Source organism: Kogia breviceps, chromosome 4 (genome assembly GCF_026419965.1).
Source record: "Kogia breviceps isolate mKogBre1 chromosome 4, mKogBre1 haplotype 1, whole genome shotgun sequence".
Taxonomy (NCBI): Eukaryota; Metazoa; Chordata; class Mammalia; order Artiodactyla; family Physeteridae; genus Kogia; species Kogia breviceps.
The window spans coordinates 136693244-136720532 of NC_081313.1; the positions used below are offsets into that span (position 1 = coordinate 136693244).

At 44.4% G+C, this 27289-nt stretch overlaps 1 protein-coding gene across 2 annotated transcripts in view; it reads right to left on the reverse strand.

Annotated features, from left to right (window-relative positions):
• Positions 1 to 953: 953 nt before the first annotated feature.
• The window catches only part of CYFIP2 (cytoplasmic FMR1 interacting protein 2), a 133697-nt gene continuing 107361 nt past the window's right edge, over positions 954 to 27289 (reverse strand). For both annotated transcript variants that reach the window (XM_059062927.2, XM_067032007.1), the window contains 5 exons: positions 14335 to 14407; positions 13789 to 13883; positions 8105 to 8343; positions 6401 to 6548; positions 954 to 3920 (listed from right to left, as the gene is read on the reverse strand). In XM_059062927.2, coding sequence (XP_058918910.1) covers positions 3753 to 3920; positions 6401 to 6548; positions 8105 to 8343; positions 13789 to 13883; positions 14335 to 14407 — 723 coding nt within the window. In that variant the 3' untranslated portion in view covers positions 954 to 3752. The remainder of the gene's footprint in view (positions 3921 to 6400; positions 6549 to 8104; positions 8344 to 13788; positions 13884 to 14334; positions 14408 to 27289) is intronic.

A 27289-nucleotide genomic window follows, 5' to 3' on the forward strand; every position in this document is an offset into this window, starting at 1 on the left:
ACAGATGAATGGATAAAGAAGAGATTATATATGTGTGTGTATATATATTGGGTTGGCCAAAAAGTTTGGTTGGGTTTTTCATATGATCTGACGGAAAAACCCGAATTAACTTTTTGGCCAACCCTACGCTCACCACACACACACACACACACACACACACACACACACACACACACACACACTGGAATATTACTCAACCATAAAAACAAAATAGTGCTATTTGCAGCAACATGGATGAACCAAGATATTTTCATACTAAGTCAGACAGAGAAAGACAAGTATCACATGATTTCACTTATATGTGAAATCTAAAAACAAAGATACAAAGGAACTTATTTACAAAATAGAAACAGACTCACAGAGACAGAAAACAAATTTATGATTACCAATGGGGGGAGGGAGGAAGGGATAAATTAGGAGTTTGTGATTAACAGATACACACTACCATATATAAAACAGAAAAATAACAAACACCTGTATAGCACAGGGAACTATATTCAATACCTTGTAATACTCTATAATAGAAAAGAATCTGAAAAAGGATATATATGTATAACTGAATCACTTTGCTGTACACCTAAAACTAACACATTGTAAATCAACTATACTTCGATTTAAAAAATAAAAAACAAACAAAAACAACAACAAAAAACCCAAAAAACAAAACTAGAGATCTAGTTTATAGAGTTACACTGTCAGACTATGAAACCCCTAGGCTCTGGAACCATCTCCGATATCTTGCCCAGTGCAAGTCAATTTGTAAAGATTTAATTCTCCCAGTGAGAAAGGAAAACAAGTCATTAGTTTAGTGTGCAATGTCTTTATCTTCTTTATCTTTATCTTCCTCCATTCTCTTTCAGGTTGTATCCTTAGTCATCAGTTTTCGTGTGGCCTTCCACAGATCAACGACGACTAGAATATGACCCAGAATCAAGACAAGATGCTCATTTCACTAGTTTGGAAGCAATTTTAATGGAGATGGAAATGTTTATCAACTCAACACAGGTACCCCAAAATACAAAGCAAAATATCATCTTCAGCTGCATAGCAAATATGCTTTAAGAATTTAACATCATTTGATCACAAGCGTAAATATAAGTCACCATAAATAAATGTAAATTCATTGTACAAAAATCCCCAACAACTCTTAATACAAATATGGTACATTTGACAGTTTCTGAAACAGATTTTTTTTTAACCTTTTAAAACCTAAGATTTTATTTTTCCTGGTTCTTAGATACACAAAAAATCAAAAGTGGGGGTGGGCAGTAACACCAGGAAGGAAAGAATATTAAACCCTTTCGGTGTTCGTAAATCAATGCTGCTGGTGAGCCAGGGAAATGAAACGTCTCTCCTAAAGGTGAAGACCTCAATTTACTGGGATCAAATCTCTTGAGGATAATGAGATTCTACCCAGAGGATCAAATTCAGGGCTATGAATGCAGGGTGGGAGGGGTGCACTGTTGAAATAGCAATCTCATCCAACAGGTGATCCAAATCTCCGCAAAGCAATGGTCAAGGATTTAGAACGATCTCCAGGACTTAATAGCCAGACTTAATCTGAGAGAGTGAGCCAGCTACTGTTCCCAGACAGGAATGAAGACTCGGAAGGCTCTGGAGCTTAGAAATTTTATGTGGGTTTTGAAGGTGAGTTTTACCTGGTGGTTCTCCCATGTCATGTAATGCCTCACTTTTGCCTTTGGGATACATCTATGGTCATCAAGAAGAAAAAAATGAGAAATCAGAATAGGAAGTGGCAGCTCCAGACAGGAGGATCTGACAGCTTCCACCCTGACTCACTTTCCTTCCCAACAAATATTTTCTTTTGTGGCTCAGAGGGAGCTCAAAGCCCAAGGGCAGCAGTGCAGGGGGCCTCTATAGCAGTGGTCCTCAGACTTTCATGTGCAACAGAACAATCCAGCTTGTGGCAAGTTCAGATTTCTTGACCCTGCTCCCAGAGCTGTAGAATCAATGGGTGTGAGATGGGACCCAGGAATCTGCATTAAACATGCTAATCTCAGGAGGTCCTGATGTATGTGGCCTTTGGACCATACTTTGGCGAGCCCCACCTCTCTCCTCCCTGGTGAGCATGAGTGGGTAACACAAAGCTCTTGCTATGGACACTTCTTTGCTCTTGCCATGGGGTTGAAGTGGGCCATCTGGTTAATGGAAACCATTTCCATTCATCTGCCCTGAGGGAGGAGATCATTACTGTTCTATTTTCTCTCTTTCTTTTCCTTCCTGGGCCGGGGGAGAAATATCCAATGTCTCACTTTACATGTTCTTACAAGCTCAGGGTCACAGATTCCCTTTGATGATGAGGTGCTCTGCAATGAGAAATTCACTTCCCAAAGGCTTCCGTCCTTCTAAACAGTCTCCCCATGCTTGGTAGGAGATTCTGCAGGGAATTTTGGTTCAGTCAGGGAAACGGAAGTAGACACGTCCCTGTGAGATATACCCCATACCTCAAAATCTAAGTTAAGGAACATCAAGGAAGTTGACAGCCAAAGATAAAATGTCTCCGGAATCTTTCAGCTTCTAGGACGACAAAAGTCCTGATTCACTAGAACAGGATTCCTCTTTGGGGTATATTCTGGTATTAAAAGCTCGTTGACAAGTATTATTTATATTCCTTACCTCCTTGACCCCAAGATCTTTCAGGCTTCTATTAAAATAACCCTTTAATATTTTCTTTCTTGTGACAGTTTTCCTTGATGAGAGATTCTGTGCCAAGAAGTGGCCCCTAATTTGGTCACTGGCTAATTCTGTGGGCAGTGCATGCCTGGCCTGTTCAAAGCTGTAGCCCCAGTGTCCATTACCCTGTGCAACTTGGTGCTCACTAAGCATTTGCTCAATGAATAAAGGACCCTCTCACCATCAAGCTGATGAGATGGTCTAATAGCTTTCTGTTTTGGACTATGGAATCCCTGGCTGTGTTCATAAATACTGCTTCTACATAGCGGTCCTGACCATCTTCTTACCCCAATTATACTCACCCATTCCAGTTGTGAATGCATTTCTGAATTCTCTCTAGGAATGCCCTGAGAGGGGAGTCAGGATGTGGTTTTGGGAGTCCATGGAAGGTCAAAGGCAACACCACAACACCATCTACCATGGTACTGATACCAGGAACCTCGTCTCCCATTCACCATGGCTCTCAGCACCTGGTCCAGGAGTATTCTAGGTGGTAGAATCCCTGGCATCCAGAGCAGAAGAAGATGCCATCTTGGGAAGTGGAGGGAGGGAGCCAGAGGAGGTGAAGATGCTAGGAAGTGGAAGCATGGCTAGGCTGACATCTTGGGGCATCACCACACTCTTTTCTCCGTCTCTAAGACTTCAGTCCTGGGGTGGCACGTGGGCATTGGGTTGGAGGTTGCCATCTGAGAAGGAGGTCTTGGGAAGCAACCACAGATGTAGGGGACCACGAGATGGAGAAAGGGTAAAACTAGGGCTCTTAACACAGCTGAGGGAAAAAAAAAGTAAAAAAGAAAAAAGCATATACTGCCCTGTTTCTTTTCTTTTCTTTTTTTTTTTTTTTTTTTCATTTACACTATGGAGAAACCACCATGGAGATGTTGTGGGAGAGCATGCACAGGCCCAGCCCTCAGGAGGTGCAGATGTGTTTGGGGAGGTTCTTGTTTCCTTCCAGGTCCATCCCACACACTGTCCAGTCGGAGCCTGTTGCAGGCTGGTTGTGGCTTTCTCTTTCCTGCTTCTTCTCCTCCAGGTCGAGGTTTTGCAGGACCTTCCACCTAGCAGGTGGTGGCCAGGGACTGGTGGATGGGTGGTTGGAAGCAGCGCACATGCTCCACGGTGGAACTGTCCGTCTCCACGGACTTCATGTACTTGTTCAGGATGGCAAAAACCTCATTGTTCAGGATCTGGTACTTCCTGATCCTGTCTGCCATCTTCTTCAGGGGCTGTAGAAGGACAGGGACGTGCAGGTTAGGGATGGGAGGAGGGGACAGAGAAATCAGGAGAAAGGGAAGAATTCAGTTGAGGGTGGGGTCCAGGGTCCTGATGCTTCAATGATCATGCCACTCTCTTGCTTAAAGGCCTTCTACGGGTGCCCAGAGCTTGACAGTGAAATGTGAACTTGACCATAAAACGCTTTGAGTTTCAAAACTTACCACAAAGCTGCAGTAATCAAAATAGTGTGGTTCTAGCATGAAGACAGACATATGGACCAATGGAACAGACAACCCAGATATAAACCCTTTCATATATGGTCAAATGATTTCTGACAAGGGTGCCCACAACATTCAATGGAAAAAGAATGGTCTTCTCGGGCTTCCCTGGTGGCGCAGTGGTTGAGAATCCGCCTGCCGATGCAGGGGACACGGGTTCGTGCCCCGGTCTGGGAAGATCCCACATGCCGCGGAGCGGCTGGGCCCGTGAGCCATGGCCGCTGAGCCTGCGCGTCCGGAGCCTGCGCTCCGCAAGGGAGAGGCCACAACAGTGAGGCCCGCATACCACAAAAAAAAAAAAAAAAAAAAAAAAAAAAAAAAAAAAAAGAATGGTCTTCTCAACAGACGGTGCTGGGAAAACTGGATATCCACAAGAAGAAGAAGTTGGATTCTTACTTTACACCATATATAAAACATTAGCTAAAAATGGATTAAAGACCTAAACATGAGAGTGAAAACTATAAAACTCTTAGAAGAAAACAGAGTAAAAGTGTTATGACATTGAGTTTGGCAATGATTTCTTGGATATGACACCAAAGCACAGGTAATAAATAGTAAATTGGAATACATCAAAATTAAAAACTTATTTGCATTAAAGGACACTATCAACAGAGTGAAAAGGCGACCCAAAGAATGAAAGAAAACATTTTCAAATCATATATCTGATAAGGGATTAATATCCAGAATATAGAAAGAACACCTGCAATTAAATAACAACAACAAAAAAACCAAGCCAAATGACCCAATTAAAAAGTGAGCAAAACACTTGAATAGACATTTCTCCGAAGAAGATAAACAAACAGCCAATAAACACATGAAAAGATGCTAATATCACTAACTGCTAAGGAAATGTGAATCAAAACCACAATGAGATACCACTTCACACACTTTAAAATGGCTATTTCCAAAGATACACAGAAAATAACAAGTGCTGGGGAGGATATAGAAAAATCGGAACTCCTGTGCATTGCTGGTGGGAATGTAAAATGGTGTGGTCACTACAGAAAACAGTATGGTGGTCCTCAAAAAATTAAAATCAGAATTACCACATGATCCAGCAATTCCAATTTTAGGTATATACCCAAAAGCAATGAAAGCAGGGTCTTGAACAGTTATTTGTACACTCATGATCACAGCAGCATGATTCACAACAGCCAAAATACGGGAGCAACTCAAGTGTCCATAGACAGATGAATGGATAAACAAAATGCGGTGTATACATACAATGGAATATTATTCAGCCTTTAAAGGAAGGAAATACTGACAGATGCTACAACACGGGGAGCCTTGAACACATTATGCTGAGCGAGAATTCCACTTATACGAAGTACCTCTAGAGCAGTCAAACTCACAGAGAAAGAAAGTGCAAGGGTGGTTACCAGAGGCTGTGGGGAGGGAGAATGGGGAGTTACTGTTTTCTAGGCACAGAGTTTCAGCTGGGGAAGATGAAAAGTTCTGAAGATGGAGGTGGTGATGGTTGCATACCAAGATGAGTGAATTTAATGCAGTAAACAGTTAAAGATAGCTAAAACAGCAAATTTTATGTTAACGTACGTTCTACCTCAAAGCAAAAATAAACCTTTATGAGGTAGCTCCTGCCTCTTTTTCCTCTCAGCTGGTCCTGCAGACCCACCCTCTGTTCCAGCCATATATCTTCATGCCTCTGTGCCTTTGCTCTAGCTGTTCCCTTTGCCTAGAACATCCTCCCCACCCTGCACCCCATTTTCCACCTGGCTATTTGCAGCTGGTCATTCTGGACTTTGTCCAAGCATCGCCTCAAGGGGGAGCCTTCTGAGGCCCCTGCCCAGCCCCTCAGCCTGGTTTAGACAGCCCTGCCTGATGCTTCCGCAGCAGCCTTGCCTACCCCACACACGACAGTGCGCATCCCATCCCCGCGGCTGCACAACTTTCGTGTTCAGTCAGAGTTTGTGCAGATGACGAAGCAGCATTAGCAGAGTCTGCCTGGTCCAGGGAAGGTGTGTTTCAGGACTGGAGGCTGGCCCTGCCCTGCCGGGTGGCGTGATTCATCCCAGTGGGTTACGAGCCAGTGACTCACGGCTTCTTATAAGAGGGTCACCAGCTGCTGAATGTCTCTGTACCTACCTGTGGTGTGGGGAGCTGGCCTCCATAAGCAGCTCACCCTCCTCTGCTGATGAAAGGCCTGCTTGTCAGGCCTGGCCCCAACTCCCAGGACCCAGCCATGAGCTGCTTACCACATTCTTAATGATTTCATCCTTCCCGTCCTGCCTCTGTACTTTCAGCAGGTGGTAACAGAAGTCAAACAGGTCGAAGCGACGCTGCTGGCCCAGCAGGACGATGATGGAGCAGCCAGCCCAGTTCAGGCCGTCTCCAAAACACTGCCTGGGAGTGGGAGAGGAAGGAGCTGGAGTGAGAAGCAGGAGGCAGATGGGGAAGGGACCCTCATCATGGACCAGCAGTACAGCTAGTGAGCTGGCTCATCTCTGGGCCAATTCTCTTAATCTGTAGAATGGGTACAAGGGAAGCTGTGAGTGTGGACTCATTTGTTCCTGGGACTGTGGTTATATTATAAGCCCTGCTAGCCATGAAGAGGTGTCAGTCTGTGGCCCCACTAGTGTAAGAAAAATCAGCTTTGAAGAAGACAAATTTGCAAGAAAAAAAAATCCAACCAGCCTTTGAGATTTATGTAGCCAGTTAGAATTCTGATGAAGCTCTGCCTTGGCTCTGGGAAGGAACCAGAGAAACACCTGTGAGGGGAAGGGTGGTTTCAAACCAGGAGACCAGCTGGCCAGTGTAGGTGAAGAGGGCAGGGACTGTGGGTGGGGGAGGGACACACGATGGGGCATGAACAGATGCTGCTGGTGTGGGGGGCTGCCAGTCCTCTTGGGTCTGGTGAAGCTCAGCCTGCACGCCCCCAACTCTCAACAGCAACCTGGGCAATTTGGGAGGCCGTGGGGCGTCTCTTGGCTGGATCACTGGTCCTTGAACGCGGCACAGCCCACGGGGAAGGTTGCCCAGCTTCCCCACCGCTGTTGCGGAAACTGCAGCTGCTCTGGAAGCAGCCTTCCCATCCCACTCCTGGCACCAGTCTCTCAGGGAGGCCTCTCTGGCCCCCGTGCGTGTTTCCTCCAGAGCTCCTGGCTCCTGGAGGGCAGGCCTTGTCTACTCTCTTCACCACTCTGCTCTTGCTGTGTAGCTGGGTGAGTGATGGGAGAATAGGGCTCTGCTTCTGTCTTCTCTGAGAACAGGACTGGGTTCCTCTTAAAGGCACCCCTGCTTTTTAGGAGCAGAGGCCTCATGAGCAAGGTGGGGCCCACCTTCTGCCAGGGGAGCCTGTCTCTGTTCTTCGACTCCTGGAGCTCTGCTGGGGTGGGCTGTGAGGTCTTAATACCAAGCCCTCACCAGGGCTCCCCCCTGCCCCTTCCATTGGCCCAGCTTCTAGTCCCGTGAAGACAGGCCCTGAGAGGTCCAAGGCCCCGATATGCACACACTCCATGTCTGTCTTCAACCACTTGGAGCCTTTCCTGTGGGGTCCCCTTCTCCCCTCTAAGAGCTGAACCCTAAGCAGTGTTCCAGCTCAGCTGTCGTCTGTGAATTAAATTCCTATAATCCACTTGTCTTTCTTCATGGGCATCTGTTGTCCTTCCTGCCCTCGCTGCCAAGGGACCTCATTCGATGCACCTTATATCTATGTTCCAGTCTTCTCTTGGCCCTGTCGACCCCACATACCAGGAACTGTCTACTTTTGCTCTGCACAGATGCATGGCCAGCACCTAGAACCCTGACGGAACATAAAGCACGTGCTCAACAAACCGTTGTTGGACAACCACCCCCCCACCCCTGCCCTCCTTTCTGGCTGAGCTCTGGCTGCCTGATGGCTCTTCGGGTGGGGGATGAACAGGTTGGGGGGCGACCCCGCCTTCCCTGGGGCTACTCACTCAGCTGTGAACTCATTGGTCCCCACGGGGATGCAGTAGACGAACTGCATGGCACTCCACAGCCGGTGGAACTCCACGCACTCGTCGACGTGCATGACGCCGTTGGTGGGCGGGGGGCCCCGCCAGATGGGGTCCTGCAGGTAGCTCCGGATGCGGGTCAGGATGACCTCAAACATGGACAGACCGCAGCACAGCCGCTCCTTGGTCAGGAGGTCGCCCTCCCGAGCGATGGCGATTTGCTGGGAACGGGAGGGTACATAAACATGCCAGTCACATCTCAGACCCCATTTTATACCTCTCTCCTGATATTCCCAAACCCCAGAGCTGGCTGCATCTGTAATTCGTTCACCAGAACTGAGGTCTGGCCAGAGCAGGGCACTAACTTTATAAACCTGAGTTCAATTGCAGGGGGAAGTCTTGGGGTACGTAAAATCAAGGAGCCATCGCTAGGGGAATAGTATAAAAAATGTCAATCCACCTATATAATGAAATGCTAGGTAGCCTTTGAAAAGACTGAGATGATGCTACTACTAGTACTATTGCTACTACTGTACTGTTACTACTACTAGCACACACTCACTGTGTGTGTAATACACCAGGCCCTGTTCTATGCATTCGTTAAGTACTTACCTTATTTACTCCTTACATAAACCCCATGAAGAAGATGCCATTATTATCCCCATTTTATTGAAGAAGAAACTGAGGTTCAGAGAGGCAGTCAGTGAGTGGAAAAGTTGGGATTTGAATCCTAGTAGTCTAGATCTGTGGATTAAATTGTTAAGTGAATAGAGCAAATTGCAGAAGAGGACATATACTACAATCCTATTAAAAGACATCAGTAACACAATCCCACAGACAGACACACAAAACTGTACGCATGTATGTGTGGGGGGGCGGTGAGAGTGTAAAATATTCTAGAAGCATTAACATCAGTTGTGGGAACAGATGGGCTTGGAGAGGCAGGTGGGGTTTTCACTTTTTACTATAAATACTTCTGTACAGTTGAATGTGCTACAATAAGCATATGTTACTCTTAAAAATTTGTCGCTGATTTTACAGATTATTCCTCCTGTTAGAAGTTCTCTGACCACTGTTAACAATCTTTCTTAATAATTTAAACTGGCTTCTCATATGGCATCTGGCTACTACATCTCTAATAATCAGCGCCGGCTAGACTAGTACTTCAAAACACATGACCGTCTGCAGGAGCAGAAAAGATCTAGGGGTAGAAGTCTCAAAGTCTTGTGCAAAGATAATAGATATTAACATCTAAGGTCAAAGTACGATCTCCAAATCTAGGGACAAAGCTTAAGAGGGCCGGCTTCTGAGACAGAGAGGTCCACAGGGCACTCCTGGGATCAGCTCCCCAGAGGGCAGCCCGCCCGAGAGCTCAGTGTACAGTGTGGCTGGGTGGAGTCTGCCTGCCTGCCCCCCGCATACTCCCCACACCCTACAGCCCCTAGAAAGAGGGCAGCCTCAATTAAATTAATCCATGAAGGGAAGTAGATCAGGAAACACCCATGCTGGAACCTGTTAGGAATGTGGGTCAGGAGTTTAGTCGTCATGACAGCAATAAACTGAAAGAAGTCTAGGACAAAAAATCGTGAATTGGGGAAGGAGAGCTTGACGACCCGTGTTTCGAACACAAGAGGGAACCCTGAAAGAGGGAACCCTGATTCACGGTGACTCATCCTGATTCTGGTGGCAGAGAAAGATCGCTCTAGCGCAGAGAAGCTGCCACAGTTAGCTAGAAGTACTTCTTTTCAAAAACCCTGACCCCAGTGCTTGACTCTGTTCTCACCAGGCAACTCCCTGTGGTAGTATCTGGACCCTGACAGGGCTCTCCACTTCAGAAAGAGGGTGCCTGGTACAGCGAAGATGCTCAGTAAATAAAGAACCCACGTCTGTTCTCGAGTCATGAATATTCTCCTTCAGAAACTAATACAGAGAGTTCTGGCTTACTAGTTAATACAGAGAGTTCTGGCTTACTAGTTAATACAGAGAGTTCTGGCTTACTAGTTAATCTCCTGTGCATTTAGTTAGTCTGTATCAGTCCTCAGGGCCTGACAACTGTGGGAGGATCTACAGAATTAGCAACAGGGTTTGTAAACCTGCAGACAGATTTTGAACTCTAATGACCCCCCCCAACCAGAGCCAACCAAAGGGCCTTGACTGAAATGCTTAAGGGCTTTGTCCCTTTCCTGAAAAGCTGTTTACCTTTATGGGTTTTCCTATGAGCTACAAGAGTAAAATCTGGAAAAAAAATTGTAAAAATGTTACAAGAAAATAAAAATCTCCCATAAATCCCATCACCCACGGATGAGCTTTCTTAAAATACTTACATATGATTTATTTGTGTTTATGTATGTGAGCGCGTATATGTATCTATTTTAACACAGTTTGGGTCACACTATCTACATTGTTTTTTTCCTCTTAAGATATTGGTACTAAAAAAAAAATTTCCTTTAGTATCTTCAGTAATATGGTTTTTTAATGGCTACATAAAATGGCCATTGACATACGTCATTTATTTAGTTCTCTATTCCTGTTGGTTATTTTAAATTGTTCACAAGTTTTCATCATTATAGACAACTCATAAGTAATTATCCTTATATATTACACTTTTTGAGCTTATCTCTGGTTATCTTCTTAGGATAAAATCCTAGAAGTATTCAGTCAGAGTATAAGTGGTTTTAAAAGGCTTTTGCTATGTAGTGACAAACTAGTCCCAAGAAAAGCTGAACCACTGTACACACGTCTGTGTCAAGTCTGTTCCTTGTGCCTTTACCAGTACTTCATTATCATGAAGAAAAGTTCTTAGCCAACTTGTGAAATGAGCTATATCCTTCTCTTTCACATTTCATTGATTACTGGTAAAGCGGAACACTTTTTCTCTTGTTTGTTGGCATTTATATTTCTTAGGCTGTGAGTTTTCTTTCATGCCCTTTTTTCTTTCTTTTGTTTTTAATTAATTATTTATTTATTTTTGGCTGCATTGGGTCTTTGTTGCTGCGCACGGGCTTTCTCTAGTTGCGGTGAGCGGGGGCTACTCTCCGTTGCAGTGCATGGGCTCCTCACTATGGTGTCTTCTCTTGTTGCAGAGCACGGGCTCTAGGCACTCAGGCTTCAGTAGCTGTGGCACGCGGACTCAGTAGTTGTGGCTCTCGGGCTCTAGAGCGCAGGGTCAGTAGTTGTGGCATGTGGGCTTAGTTGCTCCATGGCATATGGGATCTTCCTGGACCAGGGCTCAAACCCGCCCCTGCACTGGCAGGCATATTCTTAACCACTGTGCCACCAGGGAAGCCCTCTTTTTTCTTTTGATACTTCTAATCTGAAAAAGTGCACTAAAGATTGTTTGTTGCATATACCCTCAATCTGTGACTTGGTGTTTCATATATATATATACACACTATGTGTATATGTGTGTGTTTAACATAAATTTTAGCCATTTCTGTTCCACTCAGTGGGGAATCTTTTTCTCTCTCTTTCTGCCATTCTTTTCTGAGTTAACAAGGGTATAGAAAAAGCATCTATGAAATAATGTGGGAACATATTTCTGCATGGAGTACTTTGATTACATTTAGGATACTTTGGAGAAAAATATCTCCATACTCGCTCTTTCCTTTCTGTTTTTTAGAAGCTTTTTACTTATTTGTTTATCATAATAATTGTGAAAGGCAGCTCAGCTAAAAAGACAAAACAGCTATTCGCCCATTTTATAGATGGGAAAACAAAGACCAAGATATTAAATGTCTAGCACTAGATTATGCAACAATTCAGGGGTAAAGCTGGAAAGAGGAGTCCTTCAACTCCCTGACAGAACATTCTATTCATGATAGCACTGGGCAACAAACCAGGTCACCTCAATTTTTCCTAGAGACAAATACAAGCAATGCAATACAGTTAAACTCTCCCAACGTTAAACATGTAGCAGAATCTCCCTGTCTCCGACCTAGAAGTTATGTGAGTTCCCTGAACCCCAGCAAGCTTCGAAGTTAATATTTTAAAAATGTCTCTATGCTCTACAGGAGGACTAAGTTTTGGACTATTCCTTAAGGGCTGGGAGACTTATAAAACTGGCATTTCCTCTTGGGCAGAATGTCTAGGCTTTTGTTTGTTAAATACCAGCATTTGACAAATTGAGATTTCTATCAGTCCCAAGGAAACAGTGTTCATCAGAACAGGGAAGGAATTCACAGACTTCTAAGTGGAAACACATGCCAAAGCCTGGGTGTGAGAGGCCAGATTCTTGTAGGATGACACCAACAGTGGAGCAGACACATTTATATGTCGCTGGCTTGGGGGATTTCTCCCTACAAGGCAATCTTTAGAGGATCTCCTGTGTTCAGCCCGGAAGGCCAAAAAAGAAAATGTGCATATTTCACAGTATCTACATTCTCTCTGTGGTGACTAAAGAACCCAAATGTCACTAAATGTTTAGTCACTGTTTTCAGTAGGAGGTGGGTGGCCTGCACTGCAGGGGGTCTGGCTGGGGCTGCTCATCAGTGTGACACCTGGGCAGATGGGGCCCTGTCATGGGCTCCAACACTTGCCATGTTTTTCGAGAGAAGAGGCCGCCTTCCGCCCTCTGCGGAGGATGAGAATTTTTCTGATTCGTGAGCTTTTGTGATAATAGGAGAGAGGACCTTAGGGATGCTAGACCAAGAGCAGATCTGAATCCTAAACTTTTGAAACAGTCGGTTTTGGGTTTTGTCAAACAAAACAAGCCATATTGGCTTGTCTTGCTGCAGTGCCCTGTTTTCTCTTCTTCCTGAATTCCTACCCTGATCTGTGTCCTGCCCCACCACCGAATGCTTGATTCAACTTGAGTCCTGTTTTACTCATCTCCATGTACAGGTTCAGGTTTGTAAAAATGAGTTTTAATTACAGAATTAACACCTGAGTTCATTCACCTTCAAAAATATTAGAACATTACAGATAAAGCTGCCTTCTTTGATCTCCCCATCCATCTCTGTCCCTTTCATCTTTCTTCAGAGGTTGCCACCATTATGAACTGGGTGTTTTTCATTTCCTAGGAAAAGTTTTACTTAATATGGTTTTTTGATATGTGTTTAAAAAAATACAAATAGCATCATACTCCATGACCTGTAGTGCAACTTGCTTTATTCACCTAACCATGTGTTTATGGTCTGTCCACACTGATGCATCTAGATTTGATTTTTTTCTTTTTCATTATTATGTAGCAGGTATTCATCATTTAAATGATTTTACCACATTTTATTTAGTCAACACTCTACTGACTGACATTTAGGCTGTTTCCAGTTTTTTGCTTTAACCAACAATGCCGTGGTAAACCTCTTGTGTTCCTGTAAGAGTTTTTTTTTAGCAAAGATACCCAGAGATGAATTGCCGGTTCACAGGGTATGCGGTTCTAATTCTGAGAGATAACTCAGCAGAATTCTTAATACATAAGGGGAGTAACAGATACTTGTCTGACTTCCTTCTTTCTTGGCAGGATAGATGATAGAGGGTGCAGGCCTGAGAGTCAGCAAAACTCATTCCAGACCTGCCCTTGCCACTAACAGGCTGTGTGCTGTTAGACTTTCTGTTTCTCTCTCTGGGCCTCAGTTTCCCCATCTGTACAATGAGGAGGTTGGACCAAATGCTCTCTCTCCCTCTAAAGTTCCTTTTGGTTCTCCGAATCCATGATAGGAGGATCGTACCTGAGGGGTCCCCAGCCGCTCTATCAGAGGGACCAGGTGAAGTGGCGCGTACTTGGCTTCCAGGCGTTTCATCCGGACCTCCAAACGCTCCCCCTCTGCAAAAGGAACAGTAGGCAGAAAATGAGATTCAGGGCACACCGGGGGAAATGGAGAAGGAAGAGCTCTCAGAGGACCTGGTGACGTATTTGTATTCCAATACTTGGATGGAGCATGTAGAACTGTTTTCCCTGGTTCTGGCAAGTGTGATCAGGACTCACTACAACGAAAATGTTCTATTGTCCGTGCCCAACTGTGGAATCACCTGCCTCATGGGGTGGTGAGTTCCCCATCACTTGAAGGATTTAGACCAAGCTAGACAGCAACTTACTAGGGATGTTTCAGAAGGACCAAGGCCTGGAGCATCATTTCCGATTCTGTGACTACCCAATAGCTGTCCAAAGCTCTCACCTTCTCCATTTCTGACTGCACATCTGAGTTTATTGGGATTAAGTGAGCATGAGGTGCAAATTCAAACTGGCCATTTAGTAGCTGTCAGTGGCTCCTTACCTTTGATGTAGACTCTAGGCAAGATGTTTTGGAAGGGTGCAGCATGGAGCAAATCACAGACTTCCTCCTGAGACTGAAAATAGAGAAGGAGGGAAAGAAAGAGAAAACCATTTTTATTTCAAACCAGGAAGAATTTTCATTACTAAAAGCTTGAACACTGGAGTCAGCCAGACCTGGGTTCAAATCCTAACACTTCTACTTAACTAGCTGTGGGATCTTAAGCACATTGCTTAACCTCTCTGAGCCTATTCATTTATCTGCAAAATGAGGATGAGAACAGTACCTATTTTAATGGGTTACTGTGAGGATGAAGTGAGAGAACATAGAGCCTCATAGCACAGACCCTGGACATAATGAATGTGCAGTACATTTCCATTACAATCTTAGAAGGAATTTGTTGAAAGAATTCAAAGTGGCAGTGGGGTCAAATAGAGATGATGGGCCCAGACTATGTCCATCTGGTCGGCTGTGAGACCTATGGGCTCAAAGCAGGTAGCTAGACCAATCCTCCAATCCAGTAATGCAGGATGCCTCTGTGTGAAGGCCTGGGTCTGGTTGCTTTTCTCCACCCCAGACTCCAACTGGTGAGAGAAGAGGGACTAGGACCCAGACAGGTTTTGATGGGGACTCTTTATGCATAAAAGTAAACTAAAAGCAAACGCATACTGCAAAGGTTGGAGGGGAAAGTTTGGAGGAGGGCAGGCCTGGAAGATACGGTCAAATGGGCTTACTGTCCCGGGACAAGCTTATGATCACTGGATTTCAGTGATGGGGAAGGGGACCTACACGAGCCACCCTCCATGGGCCTTGGTTTCTATTCTTTAAACTGTGGGGATGTGAACTAGGTAAGATCCAGCCTTCATTCAACTCTGATACTCTTGGATTCTAAAGAAACTTGAGAAAATCAGGATTGTGAGGGCCCTTGGCTTTCTTAACCAGGCATGGGTAGAACACGGCCATCCTGGAAATCTAGCAGGCCAGCTGCTCAAGAAAGAAACCCCTAAACTCCTACAGTCTTTGAAGTGAGGATGGCAGAAGGAGGACAACTGAACTCTCCAGAGAGACCTGCTTGATCGGACTGTAATTCTCAGTTTCTTAGCCAGAGGGGAAATTTCCTCTCTTTCTTAATTAATCTGTTCCTCCCCAAACCAGTAAATCAAGTAACTTGGTCTTTACTGCTATGTCTAAGCTTAGATCCTTTGATTCAGCATATAAACTGAAAACTTGCCTATTGATTATTCAGGCTTCTCGTCGTTCATTAATATGGTGAATTATATGGTGATTTTTTTTTTTTTAAATTTTTAAAGCGTTAGGTCTTCACTGCTGCGTGTGGGCTTTCTCTGGTTGCAGTGAGCGCGGGCTACTCTTCGTTGCGGTGTGCAGGATTCTCATTGCTGTGGCTTCTCTTGTTGTGCAGCACAGGCTCTAGGCACGTGGGCTTCAGTAGCTGTGGTGCTCTGGCTCAGTAGTTGTGGCACACAGGCTTAGCTGCTTCTCGGCATGTGGGATCTTCCTGGACCAGGGCTCGAACCTGTGTCCCCTGCATTGGCAGGTGGATTCTTAATCACTGCGCCACCAGGAAAGTCCCTATACGGATTGATTTTTGAATGATGAACCAGCCTTGCATTCTTGGGGTAAACTTCACTTGGTGGTGATGCATTATCCTTGTTATGTATTGGTGGATTTTATTTGCTAATATTTTGTTGGGGATTTTTACTCTATATCCATTAGAGACATTGATTTGGAGTTTTTCAAGTGTCGTTGGTGCTGGTATTAGGGTAATGCCGACCTCATAAGTTAGAAAGAGTTCTCCTCTTTTCTATTTTCTGGAATTGTTATTATTTCTTCCTTAAATTTTTGGTAGAATTCACAGGTGAAACCAGCTGTATCTGGAGTTTTCTTTGTTGGAAGTCTTTTTTTTTTTTTTTTTTTTTAAACTAGGTATACAATTTCTTTAGCACATATAGTACTATTCAGATTATCGATTTTTAAAAGTGAGTTTTGGGGTTTTCTGTGACTCCAAGACTTGATTCCTTTAATCTAAGTTTAATTTATGGGCATAGGGTTGCTTGTAGTATGCCTTTATTATCCTTGTGATGTCTGTGAGATCTATAGTGATATCCCTATTTCATACCTGATACTGGTAATCTGTGTCTTCTCTTTATTTTTTCTTGGTCTGGCTACAGGTTTATCAATTTTATTGATTTTTCCCCCCAAAGAATCAGCTTTTAGTTTCATTTATATTTCCCTGTAGTGTTTCTGCTTTCAATGTTGCTGATTTCTGTTCTTATCTTTATTATGTCCATTCTTCTGATTGCTTTGGGTTTAATTTGCTTTTCTTTCTCCAGTTTCTTATGGTGGAAGCCTAGATTACCGACTGAACACCTTATTCTTTCTTAATATACTGTGACTTTTAGGCTATTCTTCAATACCTCTAGCAATCAAGAGCTCAGTACTTCTGGAGGCAGCCCAACCCATATTTGAACAATTCTAATGGTTAGAAAGTTTTAAACCAAGGCAGCCTCCCAGTAGTTTCCATTCAAGATCCTTGTTCAGCTCTCTAGAGTATTACTGAATGTGTTTTTCTAGCCAGATTCTTCAGCTACCCTTCCATCTTTCTCCTCCTTTCAGGGCCGAGCACCTTACCAGAGTTTTCTACCTCTCTCTCCATTTCCCAGTCTTCACTTCCCTTCACAGCAAACAAAAATGTCATGCCCAGCTATAACACACCATCGCAATGGCTCTGGCAAAGATTACTGAAGGCTGCTCTGTCACCAAGTTCAATGGATACCTTTCAGTCCTTGTACTATGGCATCTCTAATGTATTAGGCACTGTCTTCCCTCAGTTACTATGACAATGAGTTCTGTGGTTTCCATTATTTTGATTTCTCCTTTTTAGATTCTTTGGCAGGTTTGGCTTCTAACCACCCTTTAAATGTTGGTTTTCTCCAAGGTCCCTCTTTCTTTTTTTCTCCTCACTTCATTTTACCTACTTTGTCTCACCTACTCTCATCTCTACAAGCACTGCCTTTGATTCACCAGCTCTGTATTTCCAGCCAGGCTTCTCTTTCAAGCTCCAGACTTGAATATCTACCTCCTTACTGGATATTTCCACTGGATATTCCACAGCTCCACATTTCTAAAGCTGACCCTCTTCTCCCCTTCTTATCTGAGGTTCCTTTGCTCCCAGAATGGCACAATAATCTCCTCACCTGCCCAAGTCTAAAACCCGCGGTTCATTTTTCATCTCTCCTCCTCACGTCCCATGACCAGTAAGTCCTCACGTCTTGGATTCTCTCCACATTTCTCCACATTGACCACAACACTATGAGCTCCTTAAGGGTAGGGATGCCACCTCTATTTTTACCTTTTATCCCCAGTGCCTAGGACATAACAATCTCTCAATAATTATTTATTAATGAATGAATATTTGTTATCTCATGTTTCTTAGATGAATAAATGCATTTTTTTTAATCCACATGACTATCCTCCATATATGAGAATACTATTACATCCATTCATCCAACAAACATTTATTGAGTACCAGGCATTGTTCTAGGCTTTGCAGATATGATGTTGAATGAGATCTCTGTACTCACGTAAATTACATTGTAGTTGAGAGAGATAAAAACAAGTAAACAGGGGGATTCCCTGGTGGCGCAGTGGTTGAGAGTCCGCCTGCCGATGCAGGGGACACGGGTTTGTGCCCCGGTCCGGGAAGATCCCACGTGCCGCGGAGCGGCTAGACCCGTGAGCCATGGCCGCTGAGCATGCGCGTCCGGAGCCTGCGCTCCGCAACTGGAGAGGCCACAACAGTGAGAGGCCCGCGTACCGCAAAAACAAAACAAAACAAAACAAACAAAAAAAACAAGTAAACAAACCAGAAAATTTCAGATAGTGGTAAGACACAATAGGGTACCAGGCTAGAGAGTGACTGAGAGTGAGGAAGGGCCTACTTCAGAGAGGCTGGTTAGGGGAAACCATTTTGAGGGGGTAGATATTTAAGTAGAGAACGGAATAAAGGAGCCAGTCGTGTAGCTATGAGGTAAGCGCAATGGCGCTGGGGCAGAGAGTAAGCTGGAGTATAGTGATGCAGGTAGTCATAGTACAGTCTTAGTTCCTAACAGAAGGGAGGGACCAGATCATGTGAGGTCTCACAGTATGGTATGACAAGTCTGGAATTTAAGGGCAATGAGGAATTACACAAGTATTCCAAGCAGAGGATTGGTATACATAGCCCTACTGCCAAGTTTTCTTATCTTTCTTGTTTACTTTTCTTCCAAAAATTTCAGTTGCTCCTAGAAATGTCTTCTTACTAGGAAAGTTGCCCCCTTGCATGAATATCAACTTTCTATTTTGTTAATGTGAATAAAACTGACCTTAGAAGCCACCTTAGGGGATGGAGAAAGGGGAAGAAGGTTCTGGGCCCTCTACAACAAGACCAATGTTGTTGCTTTACTCATTTTACATGATGAGCTTCCACTTCAGATTTCCTTGGGGGAGACCGGAGTGTTCCATTTAGCTCCCCTCTGCACCCTGCACCTCCCCGCTCGAGTTTGCAACCTGCAGGACCAGAGGTTCTTTGGGGGTGCTTCCTGTTGGCATACTTCCTGTGTATTCTCTACCTTGTAATACCATTTGTTACTGAAGGTGAAGAAAGAGAAGGATGTGGTTTCCTCATAGGGGTGGGAAAGCATTTGCCTGGAAGGGCCCCAAGGATGAGCTATGTGGCCATTTGCATGACGAGGTGGCTACATGCCCTGCAACGCCTTTTGTGGAAGGTGTTTGTTTGGCATTCATGAGCTGAGGCCATTGAGACTGATAAAAATGTCCAGTTCAGAGCACACAAAAGCCTGTGTCAGGGATCTGAACAGACTTCTCTGTGGGCACTTAGGCTAATGCACACCATCTTCTCATCCAATCTCTATCCTAAAGGATGGCACTTGGCCTTCCACTCTGCTAGAAGCCCACCCGGCCCCTAGCCTGTGAAGGCCACCTAGAGTGGGTTTCTTCCCCACTCCCTGCCAGCTCTTTCTGCTCCAGCCACGACAGCTTTCTGTTACTTGAATTCACCGTCTGCATATTCATCACTGAATTTCTGCCTTTTCTCTGGAATTCTCCCTAACCTATCTCTCCCACCCCCCTCCTTTGCTTAGTAAATTCCCACTTTTTAAAAAAAAATTAATTTATTTATTTTTGGTTGCATTGGGTCTTTGTTGCTGCACGCGGGCTTTTCTCTAGTTGTGGAGAGCGGGTGCTACTCTATTGTGGTGTGCGGTCTTCTCATTGCAGTGGCTTCTCTTGTTGTGGAGCACAGGCTTTAGGTGCACAGGCTTCAGGAGTTGTGGCACATGGGCTTCAGTAGTTGTGGTGTGCTGGCTCAGTAGTTGTGGCGCACGGGCTTAGTTGCTCCATGACATGTGGGATCTTCCCGGACCAGGGCTTGAACCCATGTGCCCTGCATTGGCAGGTGGATTCTTAACCACTGCACCACCAGGGAAGTCCGCCCACTCTTCTTTCAGATCTCAATTCAAGCATCATTCCTTCCTGGGAGACTTCCTGGACCACTGCAATACCTCCCTATCCATGCGGTTCCTTTGATATATGTCCTCAAAGAACCAAGCTCTTTTCCTTTCAGCATTTGAACTCAATTTGTATTATACATGCCCACATGTGACTATTTGATTAATATCTACCTCTCCCTACTGGAATGTAACCTTCAGGAAGGTAGGGACAATGATTATTTTTGACCATATTTTACTCCCAAGAGTAAGCACAATGCCTGGCAGATAGCAAATGCTCAATAAGTATGTGGAATAAAAGTTGAAAGTCTGTGGCACATAAGGGAATTGAGACTTAGGACAGAATCCTTCCTATTCTGGGTTTTCTTATGTAGGCATAGATGTTTCCCCTTATCACTAAAGGAAGTATTTTCTCTTCAACATACTGATTACCCTGCATGAACACTATGTGAAGTATTTCTAGTAAACGCTCCATAGAGCTGGATTTTCAGGTGTTTTTAAATTTTCGATTCCTCTCTCTCCCTTCCTGTTTTTTCCTACTTGTATGTATTTACTACATTTTCTACATTAAATATATATTAATTCAAAAAATTAATCTGGGAAAAAAATCTGAAAGTAATTCTTCTTAACTTTAAAATAAGGAGCTTTTGGGGTCTTGATGCTGGAATCAGAGGGAAGGAAACAAAATCCTTGGTCATGACACTTGGTCCAGCAAGGAACAATATTCGCATAGGATTAATAACATGAAAAATACTTTTGTCTTTTTTCTCTTTTTTTTTAGGCTACACTTAAGGAACAAATCACAGATGCAGAACAAAAGACAAATGTTACAAAAAATACAGCTGTGCCAGTATAAAAGTAAAAGGGTAGCTGACAGGCGGTAGGAGGTAAAAGCCTAGGAGTGGAAACTAGGACTGTTAATTTCGAGTCAAAATACTAAATAATGTTACTGAAAGAATCAAAAGAGGGGTAAGTATATTATCTCTGATTACAAGGGAAAACAACAGAAGTAATAAAATGTAACAATCAAATACTAAGAGGAAGAGAGGGAACAGATGTAAATGAGCTAAAGTCTTATCTTTCCAACTAGGGAGAAAAGAAGTATTGTTTAAAGTTGCTCATGAAGAAATAGAGGTTAGCCTCATATTACTAAGCGTTATGGAGATAACAAACAGAAGAACTAGAAACAGAAAGGATTAAAGCAGGTTGCCTTGGGGATTGAGATGCAGGTGGGGAGAGGTGCAGCGGAGCCAAGAATGATCTTTTTCACCATAAGCTCATCTGTACTATTTGATTTATCGTGTGCAATTAAGAACAGTTTAAATGAAACAAAATGAAGAGGCTGGATTAAATGGTCTGTAAGTGGCCCTCCCCTAGACTCAGTGCCAGGTGCTTTGTACCCATTGCCTCCTTTACACCTCTGAGCATTCTGTGACTTAGGTCTTACAATTCCCATCCTACCTGTGAGGACGCTGAGACTTCTGGGGAGATGGAGGGTCCCAGCCAGGTCCACACAGTGATAAGGAAGCAGCAGGGCTGACACCGAGACCCAGGGCCGCCTCACTTCCACACCCACTGCCTTCCCATAGTCGCCTATGCAGCCAAAGCCTTGGGAAGCTTGAAATATACCCCCGGCCCCCATTATACATACACTTTATGAAAAACACATTCACTTATTAAAAATAGACACAGGAGGAAATTACTTTAAAATCTCACTACATACGAAACGTTTTAGCCTCACTCCTATCTGATAGGACCACATCATTTGTTGCTTTATTTACTAGGCTTTTGGTCCTATCAACTAACATTCTTTAAACTTAAAAATTGTGACATACACATGCAGTTTGAAGAAGAATGAAAAGAGTCTTGCGCCATCTTCTAGCTGAAAAACAGGCAATTACTGAAACCTCTGCTCCCCAAACTCCAGAGGTAATTTCTATCCTGAATTTGTGTAGACAATTTCTTCACAGGCAACTAATTTTTGAAGTTCTGCTGGTGTGATTCCAAGGTAAATAACCAGACCGCTCATGTGGTCAACGTATCCCTATAAATTCCTTCTTCCTCAACCCTCCCAAACCACATCATTCTTGTCCATCCTGCAAAGCCCCATTCGAGATTCACCTTCTAGGACTCTTCCAAGATCCTGCAGTCTACAGTAGTTTTCTTTTAAAAAACTGATCAGAGGCCTTATTCGTTCAGGTCCCTCACCAAGCCGGTTGAGCTTTCTAATCCAGCCCCAGCCCAGGGTGCTTCTGAAGAAGAATCAGAGCAGTGTCTCATATCCCATGCAAACACTGATCAAAAGTCTTTTCGGAGGGACTAGCCATACTCAAGACCTGCATTTTACCTGCTATGAAAGGCCAATCAGAGGAATATAGAGAACATGGGTATAATACTATCTAGAGACCAAACAAGGACGTCTCAAATTCTCAACACTTTCATTCTAACTAGGATATAGCCTGAGCAGAAATTAAGCCATTCATTCATTCATTTATTCATTCAGCAAACAGTACGTATCTGTTATACCAAGTCTCTCTGCAAGGCACTGGAGATACAGCAGTAAGTTAGGCAGACCTAGTGCATGGTCCTTACCAAGATGAGGAGGAAAACAGGTAAAATGGGTAGTTCTAGTTAAGTCCTACAATTGGGGTACTACAGGAATATATAATAGGGCTAATCAATCCAGACTTCTGGGGAGAATGATAGGAAAGACTTTCTGGAGAAGGAAATGCTAAGCTGAGACCTGAACAAGGGCTAAGTGTTGGACAGGTGAGGGTGAACAGCACCTGTGAAAGGCCCCAAAGCAAGAGAGACCATAGCGGGTGAGGGGTTGACAGCTGAATAAGACTGAAGCTTTCAGTGCTGGGGGAAGGTGGCATGAGGTGAGGAAGGAGGGGTGAGCGGGAGGCACAGCAGGAAGGATCTTGTAAGCCTTGCTGAGGTGTTTGGACGCTATCCTGATGGTTTTTGGGTTTTTTTTTCGGTACATGGGCCTCTCACTGTCGCAGCCTCTCCTGTTGCGGAGCACAGTCTCTGGACGCGCAGGCTCAGCGGCCATGGCTCACGGGCCCAGCCGCTCCGTGGCATGTGGGATCCTCCCGGACCGGGGCACGAACCCGCGTCCCCTGCATCAGCAGGTGGACTCTCAACCACTGCGCCACCAGGGAAGCCCTGTCCTGATGGTTTTAATCAGGGAAGTGGCATGATCACATCTGCAGTTTCACCTTTTGGCTACAAGAGAGAAAGCACTGGGGGAGGGCAAAAGCGGTGTTGGAATAGGCCAAGCAAGAGATTGCAGGGCCTGGAGCAGTGGCAAAGGAGATAGAGAGCTGGGAACAGATATCAAAGACCCAACTACAGACTGGATATGACAGCAAAGAGAGGGAAAGGACACCCATGCGGAGCTGTTCACAGGGTCAGAAGACACAGTGAGCTTGCAGGCAAGAGGAAGCTGAGATCAGACCCTGGCCAGGTGAATTTCTGTGAACATTCAAGAGAAGATGTCTAAAAGGCAACGAGACATAAGGCCTAGGGCCCCCCAGCGTCCACAGAGTGGATCTGAACTTGAGAATCATGAGCACGAGGATAGAAACTGACTCCAGGAAAAAGGAATACACAAGTGCAAGGGGAGATGTGAGTCGGTGCTTCTCCAGGTGACCAGACCTTTCCAGATATTTCACTTCCTCTGACTCTATGAGACCAAAGAAAGACAAGGTGCAAAGTGGTACTTGAGATAAAGGGGAGACTGATGAATTCTGGGCACGTCCGTGTCTACCCATACACACCTGAACGGGGGTGGCAGGCCACCTTTCCAGCCAGGTGTGAGGCAGATTGCTAGCCCAGCGCACTTGGTGTTCCCCCTTCCTTCCCTCAGTTCACCAAACATCCACTGAGTGTTTTTACTGTTTTCTGTCTGGAGTGGGGCCTGGATGCTGCAGGAAACATGACGACAGGTAAGACTGGAAAAACTAGATTTTAATGAAGTTTATAATCTAGTAGGGGAAGAAGGTTAAAGATACCTGTGACTGGGAAATAATCAGAATCACTAGGTGCAAAAGAGGTCTGCAAGCAAGGGCTCTAGAGACTCGGAGGAGGGAGAAAGAACACCAGGTGTCTGGCAGAGAACAGGCATCTGATAAAGTGCGTGCTGAACACGAGAACTGGGGGGAATGAGGTACTGATGGCCCTGGGATGGGCCTGGGAGGATGGGCAGGAAAGATGGAGTCACAGACAGAGGGAAGATAAGATCGGAGATGAGATGGCTGGTGTGGAGAGAGCAGGAAATCATTTGCTCAGCGGGTGAGTAATGGAGGGGTGGGCTGACGGGGCTGCAGGCAGTCAGACCCCTCGGTTTTAGGCGACTTCCAGGGAAGGTGAGTCAAAGCCTCCTTGCTGGGCTGTGGCAAGAGGAGGGAGGGGTCTCTGGTAACCGCATTTCACACAAAGGCTCTGGGAAGCAGGGACCTAGCCCCAGCATTTTGGGGGTGTAGAAACTACGGCTCAGGGATTCAATCATTTCCCCAGAGGCTCATAGCTGTCAAGCACAGCGGTAAGCCCTGAATCCAGGATTTCTGAGTGCAAAGATATACGCTTTCCAGGAGAGTACTTGGGAATCAACCTGTAATTGGGGTGAGGGAGCCTGATGTAACACGCCCTGGCCTTCCCCTCTGCCTCTTGATGCCTTTTTGGTCTTATTCTGTGTCATCGTCCCTAGACTCAGCAAGACAATTTCTTTAAGTATAAGGCACTGCATATTCTTTTGGATATAGGCAGGGTATACGGTAATACTTACCTAATAAAGAAACGTGTGATAAGCTGTAGCTGAGACCTCTCAGAATTCTCTTGCTGATCTAGGTCTGGCCTGACCTGCACTGGGGCTAGGACAATCATCTTTTCTAAAACCAACCTTACCCTGCTCTTTCATTCTGCTCTGCTGAATGGACACAGGTCTTTCTTGAGAGGGACAAAAGCACGAAGACTTCCGTGTGCCTGTACCAAGTCTCAAGTTGGGAATGCTGATTTAAAAACTCTAAGTGACCAGTTAGAACCTGCTGGGTGGAAGATGTCCTCAACATCTGAGTTCCCCTTACTCGTCATGAAGCCCAGCGGACCGTGCCACCCAGAACACCTCTTCAGAACCACTGGACTGCACACCCCAAATGCTGGGTGCTGGGAAGGAGAGGCTGGGCCTGCAATACAGCCAATGCAACAGCAAAGGCCCCAGGGAACTATGTTCATTGCAAATCACTGGAATGTGAAATTAGCAAATTCATGGACTGGGAAAAAAAATGGAATTAAGTCTGAGTTTTAAGTGGAGCAAAGACCCACAGTCTTCCTTCCATCTTACTGCCCTGAAACGGAAACAGCTGACTGGTTAATAATACCTCGTTAGCGTCCTATGTCTTGCCCTATTGCCTTGCTATATGGACTCTACATCTGACCAAGAGGAAGTGGGTACTTCAGTTGCCTCCCAGATACCAAAGTAGGACAAACTCCAGTGCTAGAATGTCAGGACAATGGAGCAGTCTCCAGGGGTCTCAGACCACTCTTTTTTTTTGGAGATAAGAATGTGTTTACTTTTTTTGGTGGGGGTGGGATCTCTAGCAGAGATGACAAAAAAGTATCATCCAGGGCTGCTGTGAATGGTTTATGCAGATAGTGTATTGTTCAAGGGTATCTCATCCTAGGGGGTGCCAAACATATCGTAGACATCAGAGATCGATTGTTTATAATGATTTTCCAGCAGATGTATTTGGTTCCATAAAAACATCAATATACTATGAAAATAATTCAAAAGAAGGAGGTGAAAGATCTTGAGGAAGGATATCTCTTCATGATTTGCCTGAAGGCAACATATGTGCTAGTGATGGCCCTGGGGTCGTCTCATGTACCAACCTTGACTGAGAGGCAGTGGCTACTTCTGGAGAGAATTCTGACATTATACTTGGACTCAGCAGGATGGATTATTAATATCTGCCTTGGGTATAATAGGGGCAACGGCACTCAAGCTACAAATTTGTTATGCCTGACTTCTAAGGTCCATCAACAACAACAACATTTTAATCACTTTACGTGTTATTTGACTTTTATTTTATTTGACATTTGTCATTTTCTTCTGCAAATGCACCCAATACTTAATTCAGCCTCTAGGAAAAGACTATCCTTTGAAAAACTATTAATTTAGTGGACATAGCTTTTTTCCCCAGATATACTGAGATCATTGACATATAATATTGTGTAAGTTTAAAGCATATGACATGATGATTGATACCCGTATATACTGCTAAATGACTGCTGCAATAGGTTAGTTGATACATTCTTCACCTCACACAACTGCCATCTTTGTTCTTATTGTTGCGGTGAGAACATTTAAGATTTACTCTCTTAGCATCTTTCAAGTATACAATACAGTGCTGTTAAATACAGTCACTGTGCAATGTGTTAGATATATTTTTAAAACTGTCACTCTAGCCCCTTTCTTTCTGGCTATATTTGAAAAAAACAGAAGATGCAGATACATTTTTGTTTATAAAAGGAAAAATATATAACCCCATCATTCAGGGGTCATCACTGATAACCTTTTGGGGTTTATCCTGCCAGGTTTTTCCATGCATAAAACATTTAAGCATATTATTTTAAATAAGAATGGAATATAAAATATTATACTTCTGTAATCTATTTCTATCACTTAGTGTATACTATCAACATCTCACCAAGCACAGTACAGAGTTTCTACTTCAGTGTTTTCCTTTGATTTGTTTTTGTTTTTACCTAGAGGTCTTTTTTAGTTCCCCCACACCCTTTCCTGAGTGATCTTCCTACTCCTCAAAACTATTTGATGGACTTCCCTGGTGGCACAGTGGTTGAGAATCTGCCTGCTAATGCAGGGGACACGGGTTTGAGCCCTGGTCTGGGAAGATCCCACGTGCCGCGGAGCAACTAAGCCCATGCATGCGCCACAGCTACTGAGCCTGTGCTCTAGCGCCCGCGAGCCACAACTACTGAGCCTGTGTGCCATAACTACTTAAGCCTGCGGGCCTAGAGCCCATGCTGCGCAACAAGAGAAGCCACCGCAATGAGAAGACTGTGCACCACAATGAAGAGTAGCTTCCTGCTCGCCACAACTAGAGAAAGCCCGCATGCAGCAATGAAGACCCAATGCAGCCAAAAATAAATAAATAAAATAAATAAAAATTAAGAAACACACAACTATTTGATAAATGAATACCACCAATGAACTGGCTTGCACAGCGTTATCTTTCTCCCAGTGTCAGCAGACTTTGTATTTTCGCGGGGCTTCTAAAGGTCAGATAATATTTCAAATCAACAAATTAAGTCTCTAATAGGAGAATTTCATATACTGTGATAGGAAGCAGAAGAGATGCTTTTGTTTTGGGGGTGCTCTTGGTGCCCCTTGAATTCTAATGCCAAGG